This window comes from Carassius auratus, unplaced genomic scaffold (assembly GCF_003368295.1).
Source record: "Carassius auratus strain Wakin unplaced genomic scaffold, ASM336829v1 scaf_tig00216043, whole genome shotgun sequence".
NCBI classification, from domain to species: Eukaryota; Metazoa; Chordata; class Actinopteri; order Cypriniformes; family Cyprinidae; genus Carassius; species Carassius auratus.
The window spans coordinates 23,957-51,649 of NW_020528376.1; the positions used below are offsets into that span (position 1 = coordinate 23,957).

The 27,693-nt window shown below is 35.0% G+C and overlaps 3 protein-coding genes across 3 annotated transcripts; all 3 read left to right on the plus strand.

Annotated features, from left to right (window-relative positions):
- Positions 1-2,149: 2,149 nt before the first annotated feature.
- Positions 2,150-8,341, plus strand: LOC113096942 (CMRF35-like molecule 8). Its single transcript, XM_026262155.1, has 10 exons — positions 2,150-3,173; positions 3,339-3,653; positions 3,851-4,168; positions 4,283-4,330; positions 4,425-4,443; positions 4,584-4,646; positions 5,290-5,390; positions 5,504-5,556; positions 6,212-6,271; positions 7,615-8,341. The coding sequence occupies exons 1-10, from the start codon at positions 3,113-3,115 to the stop codon at positions 7,735-7,737; spliced, it is 1,161 nt and encodes a 386-aa protein (XP_026117940.1). The 5' UTR covers positions 2,150-3,112; the 3' UTR covers positions 7,738-8,341.
- A 4,442-nt stretch (positions 8,342-12,783) lies between these two features.
- Positions 12,784-15,063, plus strand: LOC113096945 (CMRF35-like molecule 5). Its single transcript, XM_026262158.1, has 6 exons — positions 12,784-12,895; positions 13,036-13,350; positions 13,497-13,814; positions 13,969-14,016; positions 14,114-14,132; positions 14,281-15,063. The coding sequence occupies exons 1-6, from the start codon at positions 12,835-12,837 to the stop codon at positions 14,333-14,335; spliced, it is 816 nt and encodes a 271-aa protein (XP_026117943.1). The 5' UTR covers positions 12,784-12,834; the 3' UTR covers positions 14,336-15,063.
- A 7,519-nt stretch (positions 15,064-22,582) lies between these two features.
- Positions 22,583-27,330, plus strand: LOC113096943 (CMRF35-like molecule 1). The gene is made up of 10 exons (XM_026262156.1): positions 22,583-22,692; positions 22,833-23,147; positions 23,384-23,701; positions 23,856-23,903; positions 24,007-24,025; positions 24,181-24,243; positions 24,650-24,750; positions 24,860-24,912; positions 25,351-25,410; positions 26,780-27,330. The coding sequence occupies exons 1-10, from the start codon at positions 22,632-22,634 to the stop codon at positions 26,897-26,899; spliced, it is 1,158 nt and encodes a 385-aa protein (XP_026117941.1). The 5' UTR covers positions 22,583-22,631; the 3' UTR covers positions 26,900-27,330.
- The last annotated feature ends 363 nt before the right edge of the window (positions 27,331-27,693 follow it).

The following is a 27,693-nucleotide window of genomic DNA, read 5'->3' on the forward strand; positions in this document are numbered from 1 at the left end:
CTCGCGAGATGCGAGTAGGCGCGCACGCCACATGTGCTTTGACACCACAAATCAAGCATCATCATCACGTCACTCACATCATGAGATCGTTGTAGTCAGAAGCGTTGGTTCGGTTGTCTGTGGATGAACAAGCAGCATTCTAAAATGTCAGGTAAATGGGGAAAGTATGGAAAGAAGTATCGCAAAGAATGGGAGACAGAGAAAGGATTAAAGGAGTGGATTTGAAGTGTTCCAAATGATGATAGAAAAGCATTCTGGAAATATTGCAAATGTGAAGTAAGAGCTCACCACGGTGATCTGGTAGATCATGCTGCGACTGAAAAACATAAAAAAAATGTGGCTCCTTTCTCAAATGCCAGAACATTATTTGACACAGGCAGTTCCCTTCTAAGAAATAATGCACCTGTGAAAGAGTCAGAGTTGAAGCTGGCTGCCCAGGTTGCTTGTCACTCAAGCACTTCAACTGTTGACCACTTAGAAAGCGTTGTGGAAGAAATGTAGTACTTTTGACTAGGGTCAGAAAATATCAGATAGGATGTGACTTTTATTGTATGAGATTGTGTATAAAAAAAAACAGTGTGTGATATTAAGAATTTGGGTAGGACAAAAGGCGAATACTTTAAACTTAAAACTTATATAAATTTATTTTAAGGCCCTTTGTGGGAATCCAGCCGTTGTCTCATCTGATTGGACACTGAAAAATTGAGCTAGTTTCCATTCCATTTGGGCGGGTTTTGAGTTGTCATTGGGCTGGAAATATTTCTGGGACCTGGCAACCCTGCTGAGCTGGAAGACGCATTATTTACCTGACATGAGCGGAGAGGAAGGATCACAGTGCATGTAGTGACATCATGTCAGAATCACATGTAATAAAAATAACTTTATAATTATGAAGATAAACAAACAAGATGTATTTTAGTACTCACTATCAAGCTAGCATATTGATATTGGTAAAGTTTAAAATATATATTTTTTGATTTGCTAACGAGCTAGTTATCTATAAGGCAAAGCTAAAAACAGGTTGCATGATACACGTTTTTCCATTACCATCATTTACACTGTGATGAAGATGAATTTCGTGTAAGATTCATAACATATACGTTGTTCTGCATGTAAGAGTTTCCATGATGAAAGCATTGTTGACTCTGATGAGGACTACACTCCAGAGACAAGTACCGCATCGTCAGCTCGAGGACGAAGCAGAGGAAGTAGAGGCCGAGGACGGGGTGGTCGAAGTGCAGGGCAAGGAGCATATGAGTTCCCTCAGTTCTCGCCATCGCTGGAAAGCCACCCCGATTTTAACATTGCGTTTTATTTCTTTGTTTATCCAAAGACTTTTTGTTCATTGCCTTTTCTTGTACTGTTACTGTCTTCCTTTTTTTGCCTGGTTTGCCTTCACTAACTGCATAGGCCGGTACTGTGAATTTTGCTTGCTGTTTCTCTGCCATTGTTTTGGTATTCCTAGGATTCGTGCCTCTTGAATTCCTCAAATCAAACGTGCGTGCGCAAGTGGGCAGGTCATGTGTGGCAAAAGGGTGGTTGCCATGGTAGCGAGAGAGTGACAGTCGCCTAAGCCAATCCTATGTTTCGTCCCGAATGGAAATAATGAGCTGTGTTTAATACAGATTAAACGTTCTAGAGTCACTCGATTTTTATACTCTTTTTATCAGAGTACCGGCCCACAGCCGGTGCCAGAAGTAAAAATTCAATACAATTTCTGTATTGACAGTTGGGTATAAGCCATAAAAACTCAACCATACATGGTAGACTTAAAACCAGCTACGACTGTACTAAGCGATAGTATATGCTCATATAAACGCCAAAGGTTCATGGGGCACTAACCTTGTTTTGAGATAAATGCCTTTTATTCGCAATGTATTTGGCTAAGTACTTCATTACCCACAATCCTGAACAGTCCCAAAATCCCACAGTGATGCATCTGATTGGTGGAGCTCGTGTAACCGTCTGGTTAAACCCCGCGGACATGTCACCCATGCGCGGGAGTTTGAAATGAGCTCGTGGGCTCTCGTTTCCTCGCGTCCGATCAGTGTTGCCAGACGTACGATAATTTTTACCTAAGTACGATGTACGATCAGTAATTAAAAAAATCCTGTAATGTACGACAACTTCAGAATTTTATGAAAATTTAAATGATGGTAGTAGCAGTCATAGGGCTTCTTTATTCATACACGAAATCGGCTCATTACAGACACTCTGAATGCATTCGTGTGCACCTCAGGGTGTGTTAAGAATGCAGGAGAGCGCCCTGCTTTAAAGCCAAGCCAACGAGCACTAGTTGTGGTACAAGACAGCAAAAACTTCTTCAACATCTGGCAACACGCAGGTTTCGGTTGACAGCGGCTCAGATGTGGAGTTAAATGCACCACGCAGAAACATCTAAATTCCTTCTTCACTGGACGGGACAAAGCAAGTGTTAAAAATAATTTTAATGTGGTTTAACATGCGCCGCGATGCAGACAGTCACTGAAAATAATGGGATAGTATTTTGTCCCACTGCTTCTGTCCAAGAAAACGCCTTGTTATCTATTGTGGTAATTTGCAGGTCATGTCAAAATGTTGTTGGTTTAGAACAGAGCCATATATGGCTCTGATTTAGAATAGATAACTCTTTTGACTCGTGTACGATACTTTTCTTCCAAATACGATAATTTTGAACTTCTGCTATGATACTTGGACATTTCCAATCTGGCAACACTTCGTCCGATTGAGTTTTCCTCTCACGGAAGGGATTTACCACGCGTGCAAGCATCAGTTCTATGCTCGGTTATTATTGGCATTGATTTGCAGTCATACTCAAATGCTAAAATAGTTATATCACTTTGGTTCACAGCGCTTACTTTTTAGTTGGTCTTCAACCTGAAGTCTGCAGGTATTATTTATACCGAGCAGTGGAGCCATGTATATATGTCCCATGTCTAATTGGAGAGTGGTAGTGACTGGAGCTATTTACTGTATAAGTACTTTTTTAAAAGGTCCCGCCCCAGTGACAGCATTCATCCGTTTGAAAGGTTTTATATAAGGTGAAGAGGGAAGTCAAGACACAAAGACCAACCAAGAACAGAACAACTCAAGATACAGGAAGAGAAACACAATGAACGCATATGTGAAGACAAACACATTCTACATTTCAATCTGGATTTGGCTCATTTTAGGTGAGAGTACAGTACATGTATTGCTGTGTTCATTTCTAATAGATCCTGTTTAGCATTTTACAATGACAGATTTATGCTCAGCTGTTCACGTTGGTTTTAATTAGTTTTATATGAAGGAAAAATTAAAAGTGACTTATTGTTAGACATAATGTTTTGTTTATTTAGGTGTTGAGAGCTACAGCGGTTGGTCAAACCATGTATTAACTATTTATCCTGGAGGATCTGTCATCATCCCATGTTATTATGACAAGAAATACACACAGCAGAAGAAATCCTGGTACTCAGAGATTAATGTATCTAAAACATACACAAACACAACAAAGGAGAATCTGTCAGTAATTGATCATCCTGATCAGAGTCTCTTTACTGTGACTATGAGAAACCTGCAGAACAAACACAATGGACTTTATTATTGTGTTGTGGAGACTGGAGAAAAAGCATCAGATACAATATACAAGCCTTATGTCAAGATTCAGTCTAGTAAGACATTTTGTAATTGTTTTAATCTCATTCTAATGTTCAGTTCTCTTAATTTTAAACTTTCTCTCTTATTCCTTGTGTATTTAATATTTTATAATCACCAATAAATGTGTGTGTGTGTGTGTGTGTGTGTGTGTGTGTGTGTGTGTGTGTTTGTGTGTGTGTGTTTGTGTGTGTGTGTGTTTGTGTGTGTTCAGCTCCTGATGTGTCTGTGGTGAGCAGCAGTGTCTCTGGACATGAAGGTGGTGATATCAGTGTTCAGTGTCTCTACAGTTCTGGAGATCAGAATAAAGTCAAACAGTGGTGCAGATATAAAGATCAGAGATGTTACACAGTGGGAAGGACTGACACATCCCAGAATTCATCAGTGCAGATCAGAGATGATGATGGGGGAAGATCCTTCACTGTGCTGATGACTGGACTGAGACGGACTGATCCTGGCTGGTATTTCTGCTCTGTAGGAGATGCACTGAATCCTGTTCTCATCACTGTTCAGAAAGACAATGAAAATAAAAGTGTGTGTAAGCAGCCATACATTGAAAAAACAGTCCATTAACATGAGAATTATCATGTTTATATAAATTTAAAGTTTGCTCTTTTGCATTCAGGCTGGTATTTCTGCTCTGTAGGTGAGGCACTGAATCCTGTTCTCATCACTGTAACGGAGGCAGAACCAGGTACACATTTTTTCAATAAATCATAAATGTTTTGATACTACATATGAAATAAAACACAACTAACCTTACTTTTTTGTTTTTACTTTGTCCACAGGCACTGTCAGTGACAAAGAGTTAGTATGTAATTATTATATATTGTATATTAGTATTTACTTTCTTTTGTAATCATCTTTGATGAATTATTTTATATTTATCTCTGGTTTACAGTCATTTCCTTGTTGTTCTGGTGATATTCTTTCCTTTGTCTTTGCAGAAATCAAACAAGGATTCTCAAAAAACATAATAATGAAACAAAAGACATGAAGGAGACACAAAAGTACTACATTTCTATTGCTTAAAATAAAATAATTATAGTTTAACCTAATTCTAAAACCTTTAAGCTGAAATATATAAACAGAAGGGCTTTTCACACTTCAAATATTCAGTCAGTAAACCCTGGATAATCTGAATCGTGGGTTATCTTGTTTCACCTTTCACACTGCTCAGTATTTACTCATGATTCTAGGTCTTCATAAACTGACATTCTACAGGTATACTGTACATCACTGTGTCAAACTCCAGCCCTGCACAGTTTAGATTAAACCCTAATTAAACTCACCTGATCCAGCTAATCAAGTCAATTAGACTTATTTAAAAACTACATGATGTGTGTTGGAGCACATGTTTTCTGTTTTCTGTCATTATTCAATTTCTTTTCTTCTTAAATGCTGATACCACTGCTTATGCAAGTCTATATTATAACTTCAGGTGAAAAAAGGAACGGTGCCAAACATTCTTCCAAATGTGATATGATTAATTCTCCTGTGGCTGAAAGCTAGGTTTAGCCTGTAACATGATAACCCACGGTTAACACAGTGTGAAAAGCCCTAGAGTTTATATGAATAAATATTTTCTTATTACATTTATTTTTTGGAGCTCTTTGAATATAAAAGTTTACATTTGTTTCTTTATTTCCACAGTAATGGACTCCTGATTGTGTGGCTTCTTCCAGCTTTAGCAGCACTTCTGCTGTTCTTTATTCTGGTCGGTGTTTTCACCTGGAGATGGAGACGGAGACCCAGTCAGTTTGAGCTGCACTACACTTTTATTTTATTCCCTGCTATTCTGACAGCACAGATTCAATCTATATGCAGTTAATGACAGATATTATTGTTTCCTCTTTTTAAAATGAAGAACAAGATAAACCTCACATCAGAGGGAGAAACAGCAGCAGAACCACTGACATGGTGAGTCCTTTATAAGAAGCAAGTTATGAAAATATTGGTATGATAATATAGGGTTCAACATCACTAAAGGAGCACCGGGGTAAAACACACATTTGACTTTAATTATAAGTGCACTTTAATTAAAGGTGTGTCTTTATCACTTAATTTTTAGTATAAAAGACTCTGTCTGCTTTGATAACACTGCCTTTTCATTCTGATCAATCTGGAGATTGTTTAAGAGTCAAATGTGAGAAAAGAAAAGCATCTGTTGTTTTTGTCTAGCGTTCCTTATGTAGCTATTTTCACTGTTTATCAAGAAACGGATCGTTAAGAAATGAGTCATAACCTATATTTATTCTGTCCGTTTCACTTGTCAAATGGTAACTGATGAGATCATAAGAATGATCTATTAAAAGAACCAGCTCATCAGAGGCATTTTAATTTTACACAGGCCTATTTCATAAATAACCCTTCATTTGTGCTGTGTGTGTAACGACAGAAATATAAATACAAAGTTATGACCAACAAACTGCTAAATTAATTTATTGCAATTATTTCAGACAATATTTCTGACAAGAATGCAACACTATTCACATACTTTACACCACTCACATATTTCCAGAAACCTGGTTTCTTGATGTTACTTTTTTGTGTGTGTGATTTGTATGAAATGCAGACCTTCTCTAAACCTGAAGATCCTGTGATATACAGCACTATAAATGATGAAATCCCACATGTAAGTAGACCAGACATTTTAGTGTGACCCTATATTCTATTTTTCTTAGCCATGTCCTGGGGCCTGTTCTTGAAAAATGGCAAATCTTTTAATCGTGACAACTGATCTTTAGCTAATTTGGTTCTTAAAACTAATTTGCGGATTTGATTTAAATATCGTGTGCACATTGATGCAGGTTGAGATTACGTTGTGTTCTTGTGTTCTGTGAAACGCAAATATATCCATACTTGAAACCACATCAGTTTTACTGGTAGTCCATTGTATATATTGTCATTGTATGAATAATTTGTCACAGTTTAATTTGCTATCCTGTCTTACATAAATGAACTATATAAGACTTCAAAACAATTATAAAGTAGTACCGTATTTTTTGAACTATAAGTCGCACCTGAGTATAGGTCGCATCAGTCCAAAAATACGTCATGACGAGGAAAAAAAAACATAAATCGCACTGGACTATAAGTCGCATTTATTTAGAACCAAGAACCAAGAGAAAACATTACCGTCTACAGCCGCCAGAGGTTTTCTCTCGGTTCATGTCAAATTAATTTTGATAAATAAGTCCTGACTATAAGTCGCAGGACCAGCCAAACTATGAAAAAAAAGTGCGGAAAATACTGTAATTTTATCACAAATCTTTCAATAAGTAAAACTGGCTGAGCTTATAATAATAGGCTATACAGAACATTCTAATGTTATTTTCATTATATTTACATTATTATTTTCAATTATTGTCCATGGATCAGTAGGGTATTCTTGTAATAAAGTATTGGTGGCAGCCACTTCTATTATTTCATGTAAATGGGATTAGATCTCATATTTTTAAGTATTCAAAAGATGCGATAATCCACATGAAATAAGATGCTCCTGAGCAGGTTTAAGTTTATACAGACCTGTTGCTCTGACAGCAACTCCAGTGTGAGCTTCAAAGAAACAAAAAAATCCAAGATTACGCCAATTCATCCACAATCAAATCCAGCTAACTGAGTTAGAGATGTATGAAGAATGGACCCCTGGCTGGGATTGTTAAATTGCCTAAAATGTCCAGGTTTTGGCATTTTCTTATTGATTTGCTTTCTACATTATTTGCTTTGCTTTGATGGCTCTATAGATCCTGCCTTCTTGCATTTCACTGTTAATCATTGACGTACAATGCCTGCACGCTATTGGTCAGACTACTTATCTGTCATATGCCTGCCATCAGTAAAGTATGAAAAAAGTAGAAAAAAAACAAATCCCAAGTCAGGACTTCTGGAAAGAAGAAACACACCAAGTCTGGAAAAAGAAAAACACACATGGTTACACTGAATTATTTTTTTAAATTACGATCCCTTTCTCTACAGGATCCCATTAATGAAATAATCTACTACAGCACTATTGATGATGTTCCTGGGAGTGAAGTGATGAAGTCTCCATCAGGTGAAGCTATATACAGCATAATATACAGCACTGTGGGTCCACACTGACAGCAACAGAGAGAACAACACAAGAACAGACACAAAATCGGACTCTCATCACACACTTTATTTTATAAGTTGATCATGGGATGTGAATTATATTTCCAAAAGGACCTGTATGAACAGATGTGAGAGTCAAGACTATTGATATTTAAAACCAGAATTGTAAATGAATGCACCGTTCATAACTAGCCTACTCTGTCAAAAGTCAAAAATGTATCCTGATAAAATGGAGAGTGTTTCTTAGCAGTATGTAATTCTACATTGTTTTATAGTCTCGGTTTAATTTCTTCAATGTAAAAATCTATTTTAGTTTACTTGTACAGTGTTACTTTCTGTTTCTTGCATTATTATAAACGCAAGCATATATAAAATGAAATAAAGTATTGCAGTTTTATGTGTGAAGAAATAATGTGATTCATTTCCCTTGATGGACAGTCATTGATCTGATCTCATGGTCTGATGTGGTGAACAAGTGGAGCAGAAGTCAGTGTCTTGATTTGAACGTTCAAGTGTTGCTTCTGTTCTTCTGTGTTTTTATGGAAGTGGTTCAACTGTGGTGATTCTTTTATTATTGGCTCAGGATCTCCTCATGATCATTGGAAACTGTGCAGCCACATCACTTTCAAACTATTTATTTATTCTGTTTTTATGTACTTGAATAACATTTATGAGAAAATATAAGAGACTGGGTATTTTTAACTTTTTAAACTTTAACAGTTACATATAACAGTTTGTGTGTGTTGATAATTTTCACGCTTCTAGAATGTACGATTTTATTCAGTGTTTGTGGCTTCACTCTTCTGAAAGAAAAAGGGGCTAAAGCAATTTAGTGTGAGGCTGCTGACTGCAAACTCTCTACTTTGCTCACTTGATAATATTTTTGTGGTTTAAGGTGATAATTCTGCCCTTCCTCTGAAACAGGAGGAAACGAAACACAGAAACTGCAGGAAGTGACCAGCTCCTCTCATGCACATGCACTCAGCTATAGACATGATTTAGAGATAATGATGTTTCATGTAATTTTCTTAATGTTATTTTTACCTGTACAGATTTTCTATTGGCATAAATAAGACTACATAGTTTTATCGTTTACTGTACTTTGTCATTCTTCTAGTTACTTAGGCCTACCAACAGCGGCTAGTGAACTGGAAGTCTCAGAATAAGGCGGATAATCTTAATTCTGCTCTCAAGAATTATTTCGATGTTTCATGTTCTGTGAACTTCCTGAAAAGTTGATGAATACAGTTAAAGATGCTCTGAATCTAGTAAAACGCTTTTAATGTTTGTATAGTTTAATAAAGGAAAAAAATACACCCTAAATAAGAAAAGTTATTTTAGTAAAAAATGTGATTTTTACTTATAGTCTGTTAGTTAATAAGAATGAATAAGTCCCATAAATGATGTTGCACCTGGACAAACTGAGTGCCAGTCTACAAACTTCCGTTCACTCACCACCAGAGGTCAGCCGCTCACCACATGGACTCTCACACTACACAGACTCTTACACTGTACCATCTGAAGTCACAGAGTATTGTTGTTCTCCTAGTGTTAACTGCTTTACCGAGCCATTCTGTGTTTCTGTTTAATCATAGTTTCCCCCTTGCCTGTTTTCAGACTCTTGCCTGTGTTTTCGGATTACCCTTCTGTCTTGCTGTTTCGGACTGTTTGCCCCTGCCTGTATTATTGCTGTGTACCTGGATTATCTCTCTTTTCCTTGCCCTGTTTGAGATTGTTCACTGTCAGTTGACCTACGTCTGTTTACTGGAATGCTCTTGTGTTTGTGTGTGCTATACCTGTTCACTGGTGTTTCGACCCTGCCTGTGTTTGTGACCAAGTCTTTTAATAAAAGACTTGCATATGGATCCGCACCACTCACAAAATCTTATCAACCAAAGACAGGACTATTAAACAGGACCACATGACCACATTTTTTGCTGAGATTAAAGGAGGGAGAAAGGAGCCAGAGAAAGATGAAGAAGAGTTTCTGGAAGAGGCCTGCTCTCTGTTTGTGTGTGCAAAATACAACCTGCAGCTCAGGCTGAGAAGAACCAGAGTGAGACGGGATACTGTTGCAGATTTACTGATGGTATATCACACAATCACAGATTTTATGATGAAGTATTGACTAATGGTTGAATGATTTCACTGTCCCAAAACAATGTGGTCATTAGTGACAGTTTAAAGATCCTATGTGAAGTTAATTGAAATGTTTTTGATCAGGTGATGATCTGTCTAGTCATAGCCAAAGTAGTTAATATCTTAGAGTTTCCACAAATTATTTCATAGTGTTTAGATAAATTTATTTTAAGATGCAAAAGTGCCCCTAAATGAAGAGCCGCTCTTATATTTGACTTATTTCATTTTATTTGGTATATTATCATATTATTATAGGACCAACTTCTGAAGTCTGTCTCGCTGCTGAGGAAAAGCTGGAGCAGTATTCTGGACAAGTGTATGAATAACATATCTGAGGATTTTATGTTATTATAGATAATAAAATAATTTGAATATTAATTTTTATTTTATTCTGAGTGAATTTATCTCATAATAGGTGACATCTGAAGGCATTAAAAAAAAAAATATATATATATATATATATATATATATATATATATATATATATATATATATATATATATATATATATATATATATATATATATTAGAAAACTCGATCTCCAACTTATTACAACTTTTCAACTATTTACAAACTTTTTACAGCTTTTCACAACCCCTCAGTCCTAAACTACAAATTTTGCTTATCGTGCCAGGGGTTGAAACAGTCTCTGGCAGATTACGAGTGTTTTTTGGTGAATCATCCTCCTTGAATCATCACTGATTTCGGTGATGTTTCTAATATATATATATATATATACATATATATATATATATATATATATATATATATATATATATATATATATATATATATATTCTTAGTCATAATTTCCTTTTTTTATATGTATAAAAAAGTATAAACATGAATAGTTTGTACAAAGGTAAAAAAAAGTGTATTTTGTGGTGTCAGATGTCAGTTCAGTAACTGAATGACCTTTAGGGGTCACAAAAGGAGCATTGGTGACTCCTAGTGGCCTTTTGTGTTATAGCAGCAAAAAGTCCCACAGAAACCTCATTTTTTTTTATATCAAGATGAAATTTGAAACAGAACTTTGTTAGACATACCGTATACTTACTTTTTTAGCAGTTTTAGGCTAAAAACTTTTTTTTTTTTTTCATTTTTTGTAAATTTATCAGAATAAATCTAATATTTTAGTACATTTTCATAACAATAAACTTCAACTTCAATAACGTTTAGACAAAAATATATTTAATTTAAAATATTCCAATTCAGCAATAATCTTCTAAATGTCTTATTTCAAAGGAGACCATCCTTATGTTTATATTCCAGAGTGTTCATGAATTACAACTATTTAAGTTTGTATAGTGCTTTTCACATGTATCCATAAAGAGGGGGATGACAGTTAAGGGGTTAAGTTAGATCCTTCCTTTTTTTTTAAATAATAAAAACAAGAAAAATAGAAATAATTTAATCACACAAACCTTGCATCTGTTTGTAATGTACAATGTAATGAGTGTGTGTGTGGGTGTGTGTGGGAGAGAGAGAGAGAGAGAGAGAGAGAGAGAGAGAGGTGAATTGAGTGAGTGTGATTTATTAATATTTGTGAGTGAATGTGGGTGCATGTCTATGTGGGCATGGTTGTACTTGCAAGTTTTTATTTTATTTATTTTTTTATTAGGGTTAGAGTAATGGTTGGGTTCGCAACTATATGATTTTTTATTTTTTATTTTTTTATTTTATGCATCCCCATAAATTATGATCCATAGCCTTTTCACTCAAAGAGTAACACTAAAGACCAATTATTAGACAATGTAATATACACACGCTTCTGCCAAAAAAGCAGACATTTCCTTATAGTGAATAACCATTTAGAATGCATTCCACTTGCAGAAAAATACATTTGATATTGCTCACAAACTGTATTTTAAAGGGACACTGACAAGAAGAACGTACGCAGTTTGAGTTCAGCTCATAGTCTCCAAAATGGCGCTACGCTGATTTGGAGAGACACAGAGGAGACGACTTGTTGAATAAAGTTGTTATTTTTGTTTTCTTCATGTACAAAAAGTATTTTCTTCACTTCATAAAGTTACAGTTGAATCACTGATTGCAGATGGAGTATTCTGATGATGTCTTTCATACTTTCTTTGACCTTCATGTTATTATTTATTTGGCAGTTTATATGAGACAGCCACAAGCCTTCCGGGTTTCAACCAAAATATCTTAAATTGTCTTCCAAAGACGATCAAAGCTTTTACAGGTTTGGAACGACATGGGGTTAAGTGAGTATCCCTTTAATGATGTGTTAGTGTCCCATAAAGGTTATGCCTGTTTGAAGAATGCCATTTGGTGGAAAAAAGTGCCATTTTAAGTGAATTGTTTAATACTTTTTCATGGTTTTCTTCAATGTTTGAGGCATATTGAAACCGATGTACCTAAATAGTTTTCATGCTTTTATGTTGGACTAATTTCAGTTACATTTACAACTTAGGCTTTGTAGTTTTAATTTGTATTTATTTATTTATTTATTTATTTATTTATTTATTTATTTATTTATTTATGTATTTTATATTTTTATTGTATTAACAACTCAAGCTGTATTTGGACACTTTGTTAGTAGAAATGTATACTGCAATATTGTTTTGTTGTAAATAAAACTCCCATTGTCCATAACAACTGTAGTTTTAAGTTATTTTAATATATAAATTCAGTTAAATCGTCAAACATTTGTATGACTTGACAGTGACTTGCTTGACCCAAGCTACGACTTTATTTTACTTGCTTGATTCTCACTAAAATTGACTTGGACTTGCTTGAGACTTGAAGGTTAAGACTTGAGACTTACTTGTGACTTGCACACGTGTGACTTACTCCCACCTCTGCTAAATGCTATAAATAAGTACTTTTTGAAAGATCCCGCCCCAGTGACAGCATTCATCCGTTTGAAAGGTTTTATATAAGGGGAAGAGGGAAGTCAAGACACTCAAGAACAGAACAACTCAAGATACAGGAAGAGAAACACAATGAACGCATATGTGAAGACAAACACATTCTACATTTCAATCTGGATTTGGCTCATTTTAGGTGAGAGTACAGTACATGTATTGCTGTGTTCATTTCTAATAGATCCTGTTTAGCATTTTACAGTGACAGATTTATGCTCAGCTGTTCATGTTAAAAATGAGAAGTGACTTATTGTTGGACATAATGTTTTGTTTGTTTAGGTGTTGAAAGCTACAGCGGTTGGTCAGACCATGTATTAACTATTTATCCTGGAGGATCTGTCACCATCCCATGTTATTATGACAAGAAATACACACAGCAGAAGAAATCCTGGTACTCAGAGATTAATGTATCTAAAACATACACAAACACAACAAAGGAGAATCTGTCAGTAATTGATCATCCTGATCAGAGTCTCTTTACTGTGACTATGAGAAACCTGCAGAACAAACACACTGGAAATTATTATTGTGTTGTGGACACTGGAGCACAAGCATCGAATACAATATACAAGGTTTATCTAAAGATTCAGTCTAGTAAGACATTTTGTAATTGTTTTAATCTCATTCTAATGTTCATTTCTCTTAAACTCTCTCTTTTATTCCTTGTGTATTTTATAATCACAAATAAATGTGTGTGTGTATGTGTTTGTGTGTGTGTGTGTGTGTGTGTGTGTGTTCAGCTCCTGATGTGTCTGTGTCGAGCAGCAGTGTATGTGGACATGAAGGTGGTGATATCAGTGTTCAGTGTCTCTACAGTTCTGGATATCAGAATAAAGTCAAACAGTGGTGCAGATATAAAGATCAGAGCTGTTACACAGTGGGGAGGACTGTCACATCCCAGAATTCATCAGTGCAGATCAGAGATGATGATGGGAGAAGATCCTTCACTGTGCTGATGACTGGACTGAGACGGACTGATTCTGGCTGGTACTTCTGCTCTGCTGGAGAGACACTGAATCCTGTTCTCATCACTGTTCAGAGAGACAATGAAAATAAAAGTATGTTTAAGCAGTCATACTTTGAAAAATTATTCAATTTACATAAGACTTAACATGTTTATTTAAATTTGAAGTGTGCTCTTAATATTTATAATAGTTCTTATTTTTTTTGTAAATCATCTTTTGTATTCTGGCTGGTATTTCTGCTCTGTAGGAGATGCACTGAATCCTGTTCACATCACTGTAACGGAGGCAGAACCAGGTACAGTACTTATTTTTTCAATAAATCAAAAATGTTTTATGTGATATGAAATAAAACACAATTAAACTTACTTTTGTTATTTTTTACTTGTCCGCAGGCACTGTCAGTGACAAAGGGTTAGTATTTAATCATTTTTTTTTTTTTGTAAATGGCTTTCCTTTATAATCATCTTTGGGAAATCTGGTTTATTTCATGACTAACAGTCATTTCCTTGTTGCTCTGGTGATATTGTACTCTTTCTCCTCTTTTTTTTTTTCTTTGCAGAAATGAAACAAAAGACAAGGAGGAGACACAAAAGTTCAACATGTGTATTGTTTAAATTAAAATAATTATAATTTAACCTAATTCTAAGCTGAAATACATAAACAGAAGTGTTTTTCACATTTCAAATATTCAGTCAGTAAACCCTGGATAATCTGAATCGTGGGTTTTCTTGTTTCATCTTTCACACTGCTCAGTATTTGCTTGTGATTAATTCTGTGTATTCACAGGCGTCCAACTCCTGGAGGGCCACAGCTCTGCACGATATTTCAATATTTTTTCTTCTTAAATGCTGAAATCACTGCTTATGCAGATATATTTTATAACTTCAGGTAAAAAAAAAAACTGTGTCAAACATGCTTCCAAATTTGATACGAATAATTCTCTCATGCCTAAAAGCTAGGTTTAGCCTGTAATAACCTTTGATAACACAGCCTTTTCATTCTGATCAATCTAGAGATTGTTTAAGAGTCAAATATGAGAAAAGAAAAGCATTTGTTGTTTTTGTCCAGCCTTTCTTCTTGTAGCTATTTTCATTGTTGACCAAGGAACGGGTCGTTAACAAATGAGTCATAACCCATGTTTATTATATCTGCTTCATTTGTCGGACTGATTTAAAAAGGTATTTGATGAGATCATAAGAATGATCTATTAAAAGAACAGCTCATCAGAGGCATTTTAATTTTACACAGGCCTGTTTCATAAATAACCCTTCATTTGTGCTGTGTGTGTAACGACAGAAATATAAATACAAAGTTATGACCAACAAACTGCTAAATTAATTTATTGGACTTATTTCAGACAATATTTATGATAATAATGCAACACTATTTGCATACTTTACACCACTCACATATTTCAAGGACATAGTTTCTTGATGTTACTGTTTTTTTTTTTTTTTTTTTTTTTTTTGTGATTGTATGAAATGCAGATCTGCTCTAAACCTGGAGATCCTGTGATATACACCACTATAAATTATGAAATTAGACATTAATAAACCTATTTCAGGGTGACCCTATAGTCTAACTCCATTAGCTGGATTTGATTGTTGTGCATGATCTTGGTTCATTTGGTTCTTTGAAGCTCATCCTGGAGTTGATGTAACAGGTCTGTAATCTTAAACCTGCTCGGGAGCATCTTATTTCATGTTAACAGGATTAGATTGCAGCTTTTTAAGCAGAACTGATACTTAAAATCTGTCCCAGCCACAGCTGCTTCAATAAAAGAGGATCCTACAGATCCAGGGACAATTTAATAATAATTTAAATTAATTTAAAGATAATATAATAATATTTGTATAGTATTTAATATATAGAATTTACTCACTGAAAGATTTATTTGTCATTAAATAATTAATTCATAATTATTAACAGTCTTGCACACAGATAATGTAGAGTCATATTATAACATTAGGGCTGTCAATATGGCTGAAAAACTAAATTTGAATTTTTCTACTTATATACTGTGAAAATTCGAATTTGTTAAGTGAATAATATTTAAAAAAATGTTTATAAACCAATTATATTTAAGTTATTTAAACAACTATAAACAAAACAGCATCATGTATGCATGCATAGTTTAATACAGAGCGCAGAAAGCCAATCACACCAAACACTTTCCACCACAATGGTGACTTCATATGAATCAAGTATCAACATTTAAACCTCTGTTCATTCTCAATAAGAGCTTCTGTAGATGTCTGACAGAAATAAAGTCACAGAACCTTGTAAGGAGGATCTGTGAACGTCTATATCGGACGTACAGAACACATAAAAAACATTTTAAAAAAAGACGTCATAAAAACATTCTGTCTCCTCATTTAATGTCATTTCAACGTCTGCAAAGACATAAAAAGATGTCCACTGTACGTAACTTTGCCCAGTGGATTAGGTTGATGTTAAAATATGCAATATAGTAATTTTCATGTAATAGTTCCTTTAAAAACAAACTAAAATGTTAAATACATGTGACTTCATGCCACAAGACTGCTAACGTATGAAGGTAGAATTAACGCTTGATTTATTTAACATGCATTATGTACCGTGTGTTGAGTTCAGTGTAAAATGCATTGAGTAAAGAAGTTAATATACAAGACTTGGTATGTTCTTGTGCTTTGAACACAAATTTTCAATAATAAAAAAAGTTGTTTGATCCATGTTATGGTCTTTTATTTATTAAGACTATTTGAATAATATAAAAAAATGAGTATGCTTATAGGTGTTGGCGCAGTGGATAAGACACATGCCTTTGGTGTGAGAGGCAGGTTCCAATCCACTGTGAGACACAATGTGTCCCTGAGCAAGACACTTAACCTCTAGTTGCTCCAGAGGCCTGTGACCTCTGACACATATATAGCAATTGTAATTTGCTTTTATCAAAAGCGTCAGCTACAAGTAAATGTAGTAATAGGCCTTGTGTTTAGTAAACAAAAAAAAAAATTGTTCTGATATTTTTTTTTAGGTTAACATGACTATTTATGTTGTGACAACTTGTAATATTAAGTTAGTTTAAGTTGGGTGGACTTTAGTCCCCATTTGTTAAGTTTACTCAAAAAAGCGCTTGCGATAAGTTGCCTTATTTTTTTAAGTTGACGCAACTTTTTTTTTTTTACAGTGCAGTATAGGGTTTACTGTATTTCCATAAATATTGTGACATTTTGTCAAAAGGTCAAAGTTTAAATATGCTGTTATTAGTTTTACTTCAGTGTGCAAAAAGTGGGCGGTCAAAAATAAGAACATCATTTTCAGTTAAATTTAAATGTTGAGTTAACTTAAATATATAAGTACACTTGAAATTAATACCAAGTTAAATGAAGATAATCGTTTAAGTACATTAAATAAGCACCAAGTTTGGTGAGCTGAGTGATTTAAGTACAGTCTACAAAACCGTCAAGTTAAATAAACTTAAATATGGAAGTTTTGGGAGACTCCATTACTCAATTAAATTGAGGCAACAAGTTTACTCAGTCAATTTAGTTCAGTCAGTTATTAGGGTTTTCAGTGTTGAATGGGAAAAAATCCCTGACGCTGCTGGGAGCCAGACCGAACGAAAATGAAGTATACCTTAAAGCAGCCTCCTTCACACACACATTAAAATTCGAATGCAAGGTTTTTGCATTCGTATGTGGATTTTTAAATTTGACGAATACTCGAAAAAAAATATATATTTTTTTTGACAGCCCTAACATTCATGTAGTTTTGTTCTCTTGGCTGTTTCCTTATAAAAGTCTAGAAATTCAGAAAAGTGCTTATCAAATGTCATATCCAAGATGATATCATAACATTAATCGGGATCTGGCTAATTCGGTTCTTCAAACACACCTGTTGATGATTAGTATGGCTGGACTGAGGATCTGAGATCTGAGATAACTTTAATTGAATTAATCACCAATAAGGGTACTAAAGCAATTATATATTTACCAACAAAGGAATGGTTTATGAACAAAGTTTAGATGCGCTCTTTCAAATAGAGTTTAATCTAAAGAAGAAACTTTATTTTTTGTGAAAAACTTCATTTTAGGTAGAAATGGCTGGTTAAGCTAACATGGGCCACAATTTTCATGTGTATATGTGTACAAAATATAGTCTTTAAAAAATATACACACACAAACCAATGAAAAGATTTTGAACCATGAGATTTAAACATTTTTGAATGTGCCACTTAAAATGATTTTTTTATTTGAATATATTTTAAAATGTAATTTTATTCCTGTTTTCAAAGCTAAATTTTCAGCATCATTACTTAAGTCATATGATTCTTCATAAATCATTCTAATATTCTGGGCCTGGTTCCCCAAAATGTTCTTGTCGCTAAGTAGTTCTTAACCTATTCCTTAACCTCTCTCTTAACCTTATGGCACGATTCCAGACATGTTCGTACGCTAAGTATATCTTCTGTAAGTCATACTTTCGTAAGGTGAATATGAATCGTCAGGGTTTGTTACACCCCTACAAACTATATATCGCTGGAAAGGTCTAAGGCTCCTGAATATATATTTGTCTGCTGTTTTGTGAGAACAGTTACACTATAATAGTAATTGAGTAATTTATGACAAGAGTGCGCTTCAAGAAAAGCTAAATCATAACAGCAGTTGTTACCTTTGTCACAAAAATTCGATACACACACTTTCAATAATTCAAACTTTTCTGAAGGTTTATAATAAAACATACATTCTAATTTTTGTCCAAAAATATGGATAAAATAATATTTACACATACATGTTATTTATCTGTATATTTATATTTCATATATACTGTCTTGAATGAGAATTACAAATTTGATTTTGTAATAAAATGTAATTTTTTGAGCTGTTTTTATAATAATTTACTAATTGCTGTGTTGGTAGAGATTTTTTTAGCCTGCCTTCACAAAGTTATGTTCAATAACAGCAAGACAAAACCGTCTCAGTACTCAAACAGAGCAGCTATATCTATCACTAGGGCTCCTTCGATTTCAGCATATCAGTTGACCTTTGACCTCTTTGAACACTGATGACAAGGTAAACTTTATCCAATAGAAAACGTGTTTATGGTTGATTGCAAACACATGCCAATCACGCTCAGCGGTCTGTTTGGAAAACCTGGTGAATGTTTGTAAATCTTCAGAGTAGAACCAGAACAGACTACACTGACATTTTTCACCTCACATTCACAAGATGGATTTACAATGTTGAAGTGATGATGAACCAGATATGCTTCTGCATGAAGACATTTCTGATTCAGCTCTAGATCGGTGAGTTTATCCATATTTTTTTCTTTTATACAACCTTTACCAATTGAAGTGGTATGTACAAAAGTTTCATAATTATGTGATAATTATATATTTAGATGTATGATGCATTGAATGATACATGTATTCGTTTTATATTAGTTTTGTACTATATTCAATTCGTAATATATTGTTGCACATACAATATTAGTTTTATTCTATATTCAGTTTGTATTACATTGTTGTACATTAGTTTTAAACTTTAATTCATAGTTCAGTTTAATTCATACTATTTTGTTGCAATAGGTATTCAGTTGATGAAGACGAGAACATACCTCAACCATCAACCTCTTCTGCATCTGCATCATCTACTTCAGCTGCAATTTTCAGTGGATTCAGATGAAGAGAGAGGAAGAGACAGAATTACAAACAGCGAAGAGAGAGAAATAGGGAGCGAGAGAGGGAGAGGAAGAAGGCCAAGCAGAGGGAGAGACAGAGGAAGAAGGAGACAAAAAACAATCTGTTGTTTCTTCTGGCAACTCAGCACAATGTCACACGTCAGATGAACCAGACATTCCACCACCTGTGACAGTATTTCGACCAGCTAGTACTCTTTCAGCTGTATCTTTTAACCCCCAGTAAGCCAAACGATTATTCAGAATTATGTGCAGAACAACATCAAGATGCTGCATGGAAGCTATTGTAGGACGTGTCTGTAAAGGATCTATATTCCTACCTGTCAGTAGTAATCTACATGGGTCTGGTGAAAGATCCTGCTCTGACAGATTACTGGTATGGGTCCATACAGCTACAAGCTGTACAGTATGTGGGCAATTTCTACACCAGCGCATCACTGTTCAGAGACCTCCTCCAGAAGGGCTTCTGGGTCTGTGGGACAATTCACAGCAACCGGGTGACAGCAGATTGCCCAGAAATGCTCCACGTGGGAGTATGAAGTGGATACACAGAGACAAGCTATTGTTTGTTAAAATGGAGAGCACAGTACAGAAGAGATGAGGACGAGAGAAGTGGAGAATGGACGGAGCTGACTGTTCCTAAACCTGCTGCAGTGGCTGACTATTACAAGTGAGCTGAATTTACTCAGTGATGTTGTATAAAAAACTTGTAGATGTGTTCACTTTTTATTTACTTATGTTTGACTTTAATTTTGTCCAATTATTTTCCACACAGGAACATGGGAGCAGTTGATCTCTCTGATGCCCTCATCGGCTATTACACTGTTCTCCGAAAGACCAAGAAGTGGTACCGCGGCCTATTCTACCACTTCATTGATATCACTGTGGTGAATACGTTCATCATTCATCAGCAGATGGCTTTAGCATGGAACCAAAAACACAAAGAGAGTTTCATGAAGTCCTGGTTCTGGAGCTTGATGACTGGAATGACCTGCTCCTTCTGCTGCAGCTCAAATTACAGCAGGACCCTCGGGCAATGCATGCCACAGGCCCAAATACATCACCGAAATCAGTGATGATTCAAGGAGGAGATGCAGAATGTGCCACCAAAAAACACTCGTAATCTGCCAGAGACTGTGTCAGCTCCTGGCATGACAAGCACAATTTGTAGTTTAGGACTGAGGGGTTGTGAAAAGTTTGTAAATAATTGAAAAGTTGTAATTAGTTGGAGATTGAATTTTCTAATATTTTTATTTCTTTTTTTTCTTAGGGTTAGGTTAAAAAGAACATAGAAAGGGAGCATCGGTGACTCCTAGTGGTCTTTTGTGTTATAGTAGCAAAAAGTCCCACAGAAAAAATTTAGATATCAAGATAAAATTTGAAACAGAACTTTTTAAGAATTTGATTTACTTTTTTAGCTGTTTTAGGCTAAAAAATTTTTTATTTTTGTAAATTTATTAGAATAAATCAAATATTTAAGTGCATTTTCATAACAATAAAACAAAAACGCTTAGAAAAATATATTTTTATTGTCTTCTTTCAAAAGAAACCATCCTTAAGTTTATATTCCAAAGTGTTCATGAATTACAACTATTTAAGGTTGTATAGTGCATTTCACATGTATCCCTAAAGAGGGGGGTGACAGTTAAGGGGTTAAGACCTGGAATAGTCTTGTGCAAACACACAAGTGTGTGTATTTTGACAGGGTAAAAGTCTTAAGAATGCCCCATTATTAATAAGAACCCTATATACAGTATATACAGTCGCACATCAAAGTCTTAATAATTCAGTAATTCAATTTAACACTTGTATGACATTGTACAAGCTCCTGGAGAGTCTCATCTGACACTATCACAATATTGGTAAATCAGTTGCACTCTTCTTGGAAAGCAGCCAGATGCCCCACACAGTCAGAAAGTTTCTATTGTCCATTGGCTTCTTAATAAATAACTTCAAATGGGCCCCATCGGTTCATGTTCCAACAATACATGATATCTCTCTACACCTCGTAATTTATCTGTTTCCACGAGTGGAAATACTACTTTGATGTGTCACATGATCCAGTATATGAAATCTTTGATTAATTTGTCAGAACGAGTCCTGTTAGCATGTAATAATGTTTACTATGTTTGCTATTAATGACTTGCTTATAATGATGGATCCATTTAACGTTTAATTATACAGCATCTTCATAGAGGCTGCTTTTATGGTCTAAAAAAAAGTAAGACCTAATGAGTTTGCTCTGTTTTTTTCTACAGAAATTGTGACCATACAAACTGTCACTGTGCAGGACACGTCAGTAATTTAATTATTAAAATTGCAAATAACATCTAAGAAATTTTGTGGCGAGTGGGGCGGGGCAGAGAGGCGTGGGAACGAGGAGTGAGGCCAGGTGTAGTGATTGGAGATGAGCTGCACCTGCTCCCCACCGCCAGTATCAAGTCCCACGTAGGAGATGGAAGGATATAAAACTGGAGTGACGACCCTGAAGGACGAGAGAGGACCAGGCCTGGGATATTATTTTATGTGTTTGCTTTTTATTTGTGCAATTTTTTTTTTTTTTTTTTTTTTTTGGCATTAAAGTCTTCATTTGATTGTGCCCCGGTTCCGCCTCCTTCTTCCCGATGAGTATGGAGTTTTGTATCGTTACAAATTTATTTTGCATCAATACATAATTTCAAGTCTTTGTGCTATATGACACATTTTGCTAATATTTCTATGTGGGTTCCCACACATCGAAAATGTAAATGTGACATAGAATCATTTGTTTCTCATAATTTTCTGTTGATGGGACACATTTATATTTTCTCCACCGACCTTAAGGATCAGATAAAAGTGTTGATAATAAAATGTATATTGTGTATTTGCTTTATACTTTTTCTTATACATTTGCTAAACGACTAGGCTAAAGTCTGCATTTGTTTTTCTTTAAATGTAAGTCTTTTCATCCAAATGGGGGATTTATTTTTAATTCTTAAAAAGTTTAGATTTTCTCCCCCCTTCCTCTGTCATGGTCATTAGATCATATTCTGCAGAGATGTCCATTATTATTATAATGCAGTGTAACTGTTTTATTTAAAACATTCAACACTAAATGCTATAAATAATAACTTTTTGAAAGATCCCGCCCCAGTGACATCGTTCATCCGTTTGAAAAATTTTATATGAGGGGAAGAGGGAAGTCAAGACACTCAAGAACAGAACAACTCAAGATACAGGAAGAGAAACACAATGAACGCATATGTGAAGACAAACACATTCTACATTTCAATCTGGTTTTGGCTCATTTTAGGTGAGAGTACAGTACATGTATTGCTGTGTTCATTTCTAATAGATCTTGTTTAGTATTTTACAGTGACAGATTTATGCTCAGCTGTTCATGTTAAAAATGTGAAGTGACTTATTGTTGGACATAATGTGTTGTTTGTTTAGGTGTTGAAAGCTACAGCGGTGGGTCAAACCATGTATTAACTGTTCAGACTGGAGGATCTCTCACCATCCCATGTTATTATGACAAGAAATACACACAGCAGAAGAAATCCTGGTACTCAGAGATTAATAACTCTAAAACAAACACAAACACAACAGAGCAGAATCTGACAGTAATTGATCGTCCTGATCAGAGTCTCTTTACTGTGACTATGAGAAACCTGCAGAACAAACACACTGGACATTATTATTGTGTTGTGGAGACTGGAGAACAACCAAAAAATACAATATACAAGGTTTATCTCAAGATTCAGTCTAGTAAGACATTTTGTAATAGTTTTAATCTCATTCTAATGTTCAGTTCTCTTAAACTCTCTATTTTATTCCTTGTGTATTTTATGATCACAAATAAATGTGTGTGTGTGTGTGTGTGTGTGTGTGTGTGTGTGTGTGTGTGTGTGTGTGTGTGTGTGTGTGTGTGTGTGTGTGTGTGTGTGTGTGTGTGTGTGTGTGTCTGTGTGTGTGCGTGTGTGTATGTGTGTGTGTGTGTTCAGCTCCTGATGTGTCTGTGGTGAGCAGCAGTGTCTCTGGACATGAAGGTGGTGATATCAGTGTTCAGTGTCTCTACAGTTCTGGATATCAGAATAAAGTCAAACGGTGGTGCAGATATAAAGATCAGAGCTGTTACACAGTGGGGAGGACTGACACATCCCAGAATTCATCAGTGCAGATCAGAGATGATGATGGGAGAAGATCCTTCACTGTGCTGATGACTGGACTGAGACGGACTGATTCTGGCTGGTACTTCTGCTCTGTAGGAGAGACACTGAATCCTGTTCTCATCACTGTTCAGAGAGACGATGAAAATAAAAGTGTGTGTAAGCAGCCATACATTGAAAAATCAGTCCATTTACATATGACTTAAACATGTTTATTTAAATTTGAAGTGTGCTCTTTATATTTATAATTGTTCTTATTTTTTTGTAAATCATCTTTTGCATTCTGGCTGGTATTTCTGCTCTGTAGGAGATGCACTGAATCCTGTTCACATCACTGTAACGGAGGCAGAACCAGGTACAATTTTTTTTCTTTTTTTCAATAAATCATAAATGTTTTGATACTAAATATGAAATAAAACATAACTAAACTTTTGTTATATTTTTTACTTTGTCCGCAGGCAATGTCAGTGACAAAGAGTTAGTATTTAATCATTTCTCTGTAAATGACTTTCCTTTATAATCATCTTTGGGAAATTATTCTATATTTGTCTCTGGTTTATTACATGACTAACAATCATTTCCTTGTTGCTCTGCTGATATTCTTCCCTTTCTCATCCTTTTTGTCTTTGCAGAAATCAAACAGGGATTCTCAAGAAACATAATAATGGAACAAAAGACATGAAGGAGACACAAAAGTACAACATTTCTATTGTTTAAAATAAAATAATTATAGTTTAACCTAATTCTAAAACCTTTAAGCTGAAATACATAAACAGAAGGGCTTTTCACACTTCAAATATTCAGTCAGTAAACCTTGGATAATCTGAATCGTGGGTTATCTGGTTTACCTTTCACACTGCTCATAATTTACTCATGATTAATTCTGTGTATTCATAAACTGACATTCTACAGGTACACTGTACATCACTGTGTCAAACTCCAGCCCCGCACAGTTTAGATTAAACCCTAATTAAACTCACCTGATCCAGCTAATCAAGTCATTTAGACTAGAGTTTATATTAATTAATATATTTTTTATTAAATTCCTTTTTTGGAGCTCTTTGAATATAAAAGTTTAAATTTGTTTCTTTATTTCCACAGTAATGGACTCCTGATTGTGTGGCTTCTTCCAGCTTTAGCAGCACTTCTGCTGTTCTTGATTCTGGTCGGTGTTTTCACCTGGAGATGGAGACGGAGACCCAGTCAGTTTGAGCTGCACTACACTTTTATTTTATTCTGCTATTCTGACAGCACAGATTCAATCTATATGCAGTTAATGACAGATATTATTGTTTCCTCTTTTAAATGAAGAACAAGACAAACCTCACATCAGAGGGAGAAACAGCAGCAGAACCACTGACATGGTGAGTCCTTTATAAGAAGCAAGTTATGAAAATATTGGGATGATAATATAGGGTTCAACATCACTAAAGGAGCACCGGGGTGAAACACACATTTGACTTTAATTATAAATGCACTTTTTCGTTAAGAAAACGAGTTATAGCCTGTATTCATTATATATGCTTCATTTTTCGGACTGATTTAAAATGGTAACATGGTAAAATGGTGATGAGATCATAAGAATGATCTATTAAAAGAACCAGCTCATCAGAGGCATTTTAATTTTACACAGCCCTGTTTCATAAATGACCCTTTAATATGTGATTTATCATGTCAGAAATATAAATGCTGATATTTCTGACAAGAATGCAACGCTATTCACATATTTTACGCCACTCACATATTTCCAGGACATGGTTTTTCTTGACATTACTGTTTTTGTGTGATTGCATGAAATGCAGATCTACTCTAAACCGGAAGATCCTGTGACATATAGACCTATAACTGATGAAATCCCACATGTAAGTAAACTAGACATTAATATATCTATTAAGATGACCCTATTCTGTGAGTTTATTTTTCTTATGCGTGTCCTGGGGCCCATTCTTCATACCTCGATTAATACATCTAAGATGTTTTCGAAAAATGCCAGATCTTTTAATCATGATAACTGATCTCTGGCTAATTTGGGTCTTAAAACGAAACTGAGGATTTTATTAAAATATCTGGATTAAGTTTCCTGACCCTCCGTCCCAGTGTACATACTATCTATCTGCCCTAAATAGTATTGAAAATTACTAATATCACATAGAATGTAGGATGGGTTGTGTGCAGAGTGACGCAGGTTGGGATTACGGTGTGTTCTTGTGTTCTGCAAAAAAGGAAACCACAATCAGCAATGCAGCGATTGGCTTTTGACAAGACCGCAATGTAATGACATCATTTAATTAAAGACAACTGATGACAAACTTAACACATTTCTGTACCTTTATAAGGAAAGAGCAAGCAAACAAAACTACATGAAATGATATAATAGGTTTACATTTACATATAGCAGATGCTTTTACCCAAAGCGACTTAAATGAGGGCAATAGAAGAAATCAAAACTAACAAAAGAGAAACAGTATGTAATTGCAAATGACAAGTCTTGGTTAGCTTAACGCAGTACATATAATAATAGAAAAGGGTGAGCTTCAAAGAACAAAACAAAAAAATCCAAGATTATGCCAATTCGTCCACAATCAAGTCGAGTTAACTGAGTAAGAGATGTATGAAGAATTGTTACTGGGTGTAATAATAAAATATTCATCGGGAAGAAGGAGGCGGGAACCGGCGCACAATCAAATCACATTTTAATTGTTCAAAATAAACACAAAACAGCGCACCAGCCCCCCACGGACAACTGGTGCGCTCAAATAAAAACCAAAACACAACTAAAATCCCAGGCCAGTTTTATATCCTACCATCTCCTCTGTGGGACTCGAGACCGGTAGTGGGTCGCACGTGTCGTTCATTTCCCAATCACTCTACCGGCCTCACTCCTCCCACATCTCTCGGCCCCACCCCACTCGTCACACTGGGATTGTTAAATTGCCTAAAATGTCCAGGTTTTGGCTTTTTCTTATTTGTGTGCTAGTCTACTAATACTCTATCTGTTTTGCTTCGATGGCTATATAGGTCATGCCTTCTTGCATGCCATTGTTGTTAATCAATGTACAATGCCTGAATACTTATTTGTCATGTCTGCCATCAGCAAAGTATGAAGAATTTTTTTTTTTTTAAACAAACCCCAGAAATTTTAGCCAATTTAGAAATTAGAAAGTCTGGAGAAAGAAGAAACGCATGGTCACACTGAATTTTTTTTATTTATTACGATCCCTTTCTCTGCAGGATCCCAACAAGGACATAACCTACAGTACTATTGTTCATGTTCCTAAGAGTGAAGTGATGAAGTCTCCATCAGGTGAAGCAATAAACAGCATAATATACAGCACTGTGGCTCCACACTGACAGCAACAGAGAGAACAACACAAGAACAGAACAAGAGAAACAAAATCAGACTGTCATCACACTCCTTTCTATTATCTTAAGCTTGTTTTAATTAATTTGCTCATGTGATGTGAACCTAATATTTTATTTTAAAATACCTAATATTATATTTCCAAAAGGACCTGTATTAACAAATGTAATGGTCAAGACTTTTGAAATTTCAAAACATAATTGTAAATGAATGCACAGTTCATAACTAGCCTACTCTGGCAAAAAGTGATCAAATTGGATTGTTTCTTAGCATTATGTAATTCTACATATTGTTTTATAGTCTCGGTTTAATTTCTTCAATGTAAAACTCATTTTTAGTTTACTTGTGAAGTGTTGCTTTCTGCTTTCATTATTATAAACACAAGCATATCTAAAATAAAGCATTGCAGTTTTATGTGTGAAGAAATAATGACTCATTTCCCTTGATGGACTGTCATTGATCTCATCTCATGGTCTGATGTCAGTGTCTTGATTTGAACGTTCGAGTGTTGCTTCTGTTCATCTGTGTTTTTGCAGTTGTGGTTCAATTTTGTATTCTTTTATTATTCGCTCAGAAATTCCTCACAATCTTCACAGGAAACTGCAGCCACAGCACTTTTAAACTATTTATAAATGTTTTTAAGTACTTGAATTTCTTATATTTTTTTTAGATAATATAAGAGACTGGATATACTTAGATATAATGTTGCGATATTTCACTGCTATTAATTGTGTTATAAAATCCTTTCATATTTGAAAAACATGGACAGTTAAAATTTCTTTAA

What these genes read in the sequence shown, in the direction of transcription:
- LOC113096942 (XM_026262155.1), top strand. Translation starts at nt 3,113, where the DNA reads ATGAACGCATATGTGAAGACAAACACATTCTACATTTCAATCTGGATT. An exon ending in GAAAGACAATGAAAATAAAA is followed by an intron (nt 4,169 to 4,282) that starts GTGTGTGTAAGC and finishes TCTGCTCTGTAG; the next exon opens with GTGAGGCACTGAATCCTGTT. An exon ending in GAGATGGAGACGGAGACCCA is followed by an intron (nt 5,391 to 5,503) that starts GTCAGTTTGAGC and finishes TTTAAAATGAAG; the next exon opens with AACAAGATAAACCTCACATC.
- LOC113096943 (XM_026262156.1), top strand. Translation starts at nt 22,632, where the DNA reads ATGAACGCATATGTGAAGACAAACACATTCTACATTTCAATCTGGTTT. An exon ending in CTGGTTTTGGCTCATTTTAG is followed by an intron (nt 22,693 to 22,832) that starts GTGAGAGTACAG and finishes TTGTTTGTTTAG; the next exon opens with GTGTTGAAAGCTACAGCGGT. An exon ending in TTATCTCAAGATTCAGTCTA is followed by an intron (nt 23,148 to 23,383) that starts GTAAGACATTTT and finishes GTGTGTGTTCAG; the next exon opens with CTCCTGATGTGTCTGTGGTG.
- LOC113096945 (XM_026262158.1), top strand. Translation starts at nt 12,835, where the DNA reads ATGAACGCATATGTGAAGACAAACACATTCTACATTTCAATCTGGATT. An exon ending in TTATCTAAAGATTCAGTCTA is followed by an intron (nt 13,351 to 13,496) that starts GTAAGACATTTT and finishes GTGTGTGTTCAG; the next exon opens with CTCCTGATGTGTCTGTGTCG. An exon ending in GAGAGACAATGAAAATAAAA is followed by an intron (nt 13,815 to 13,968) that starts GTATGTTTAAGC and finishes TCTGCTCTGTAG; the next exon opens with GAGATGCACTGAATCCTGTT.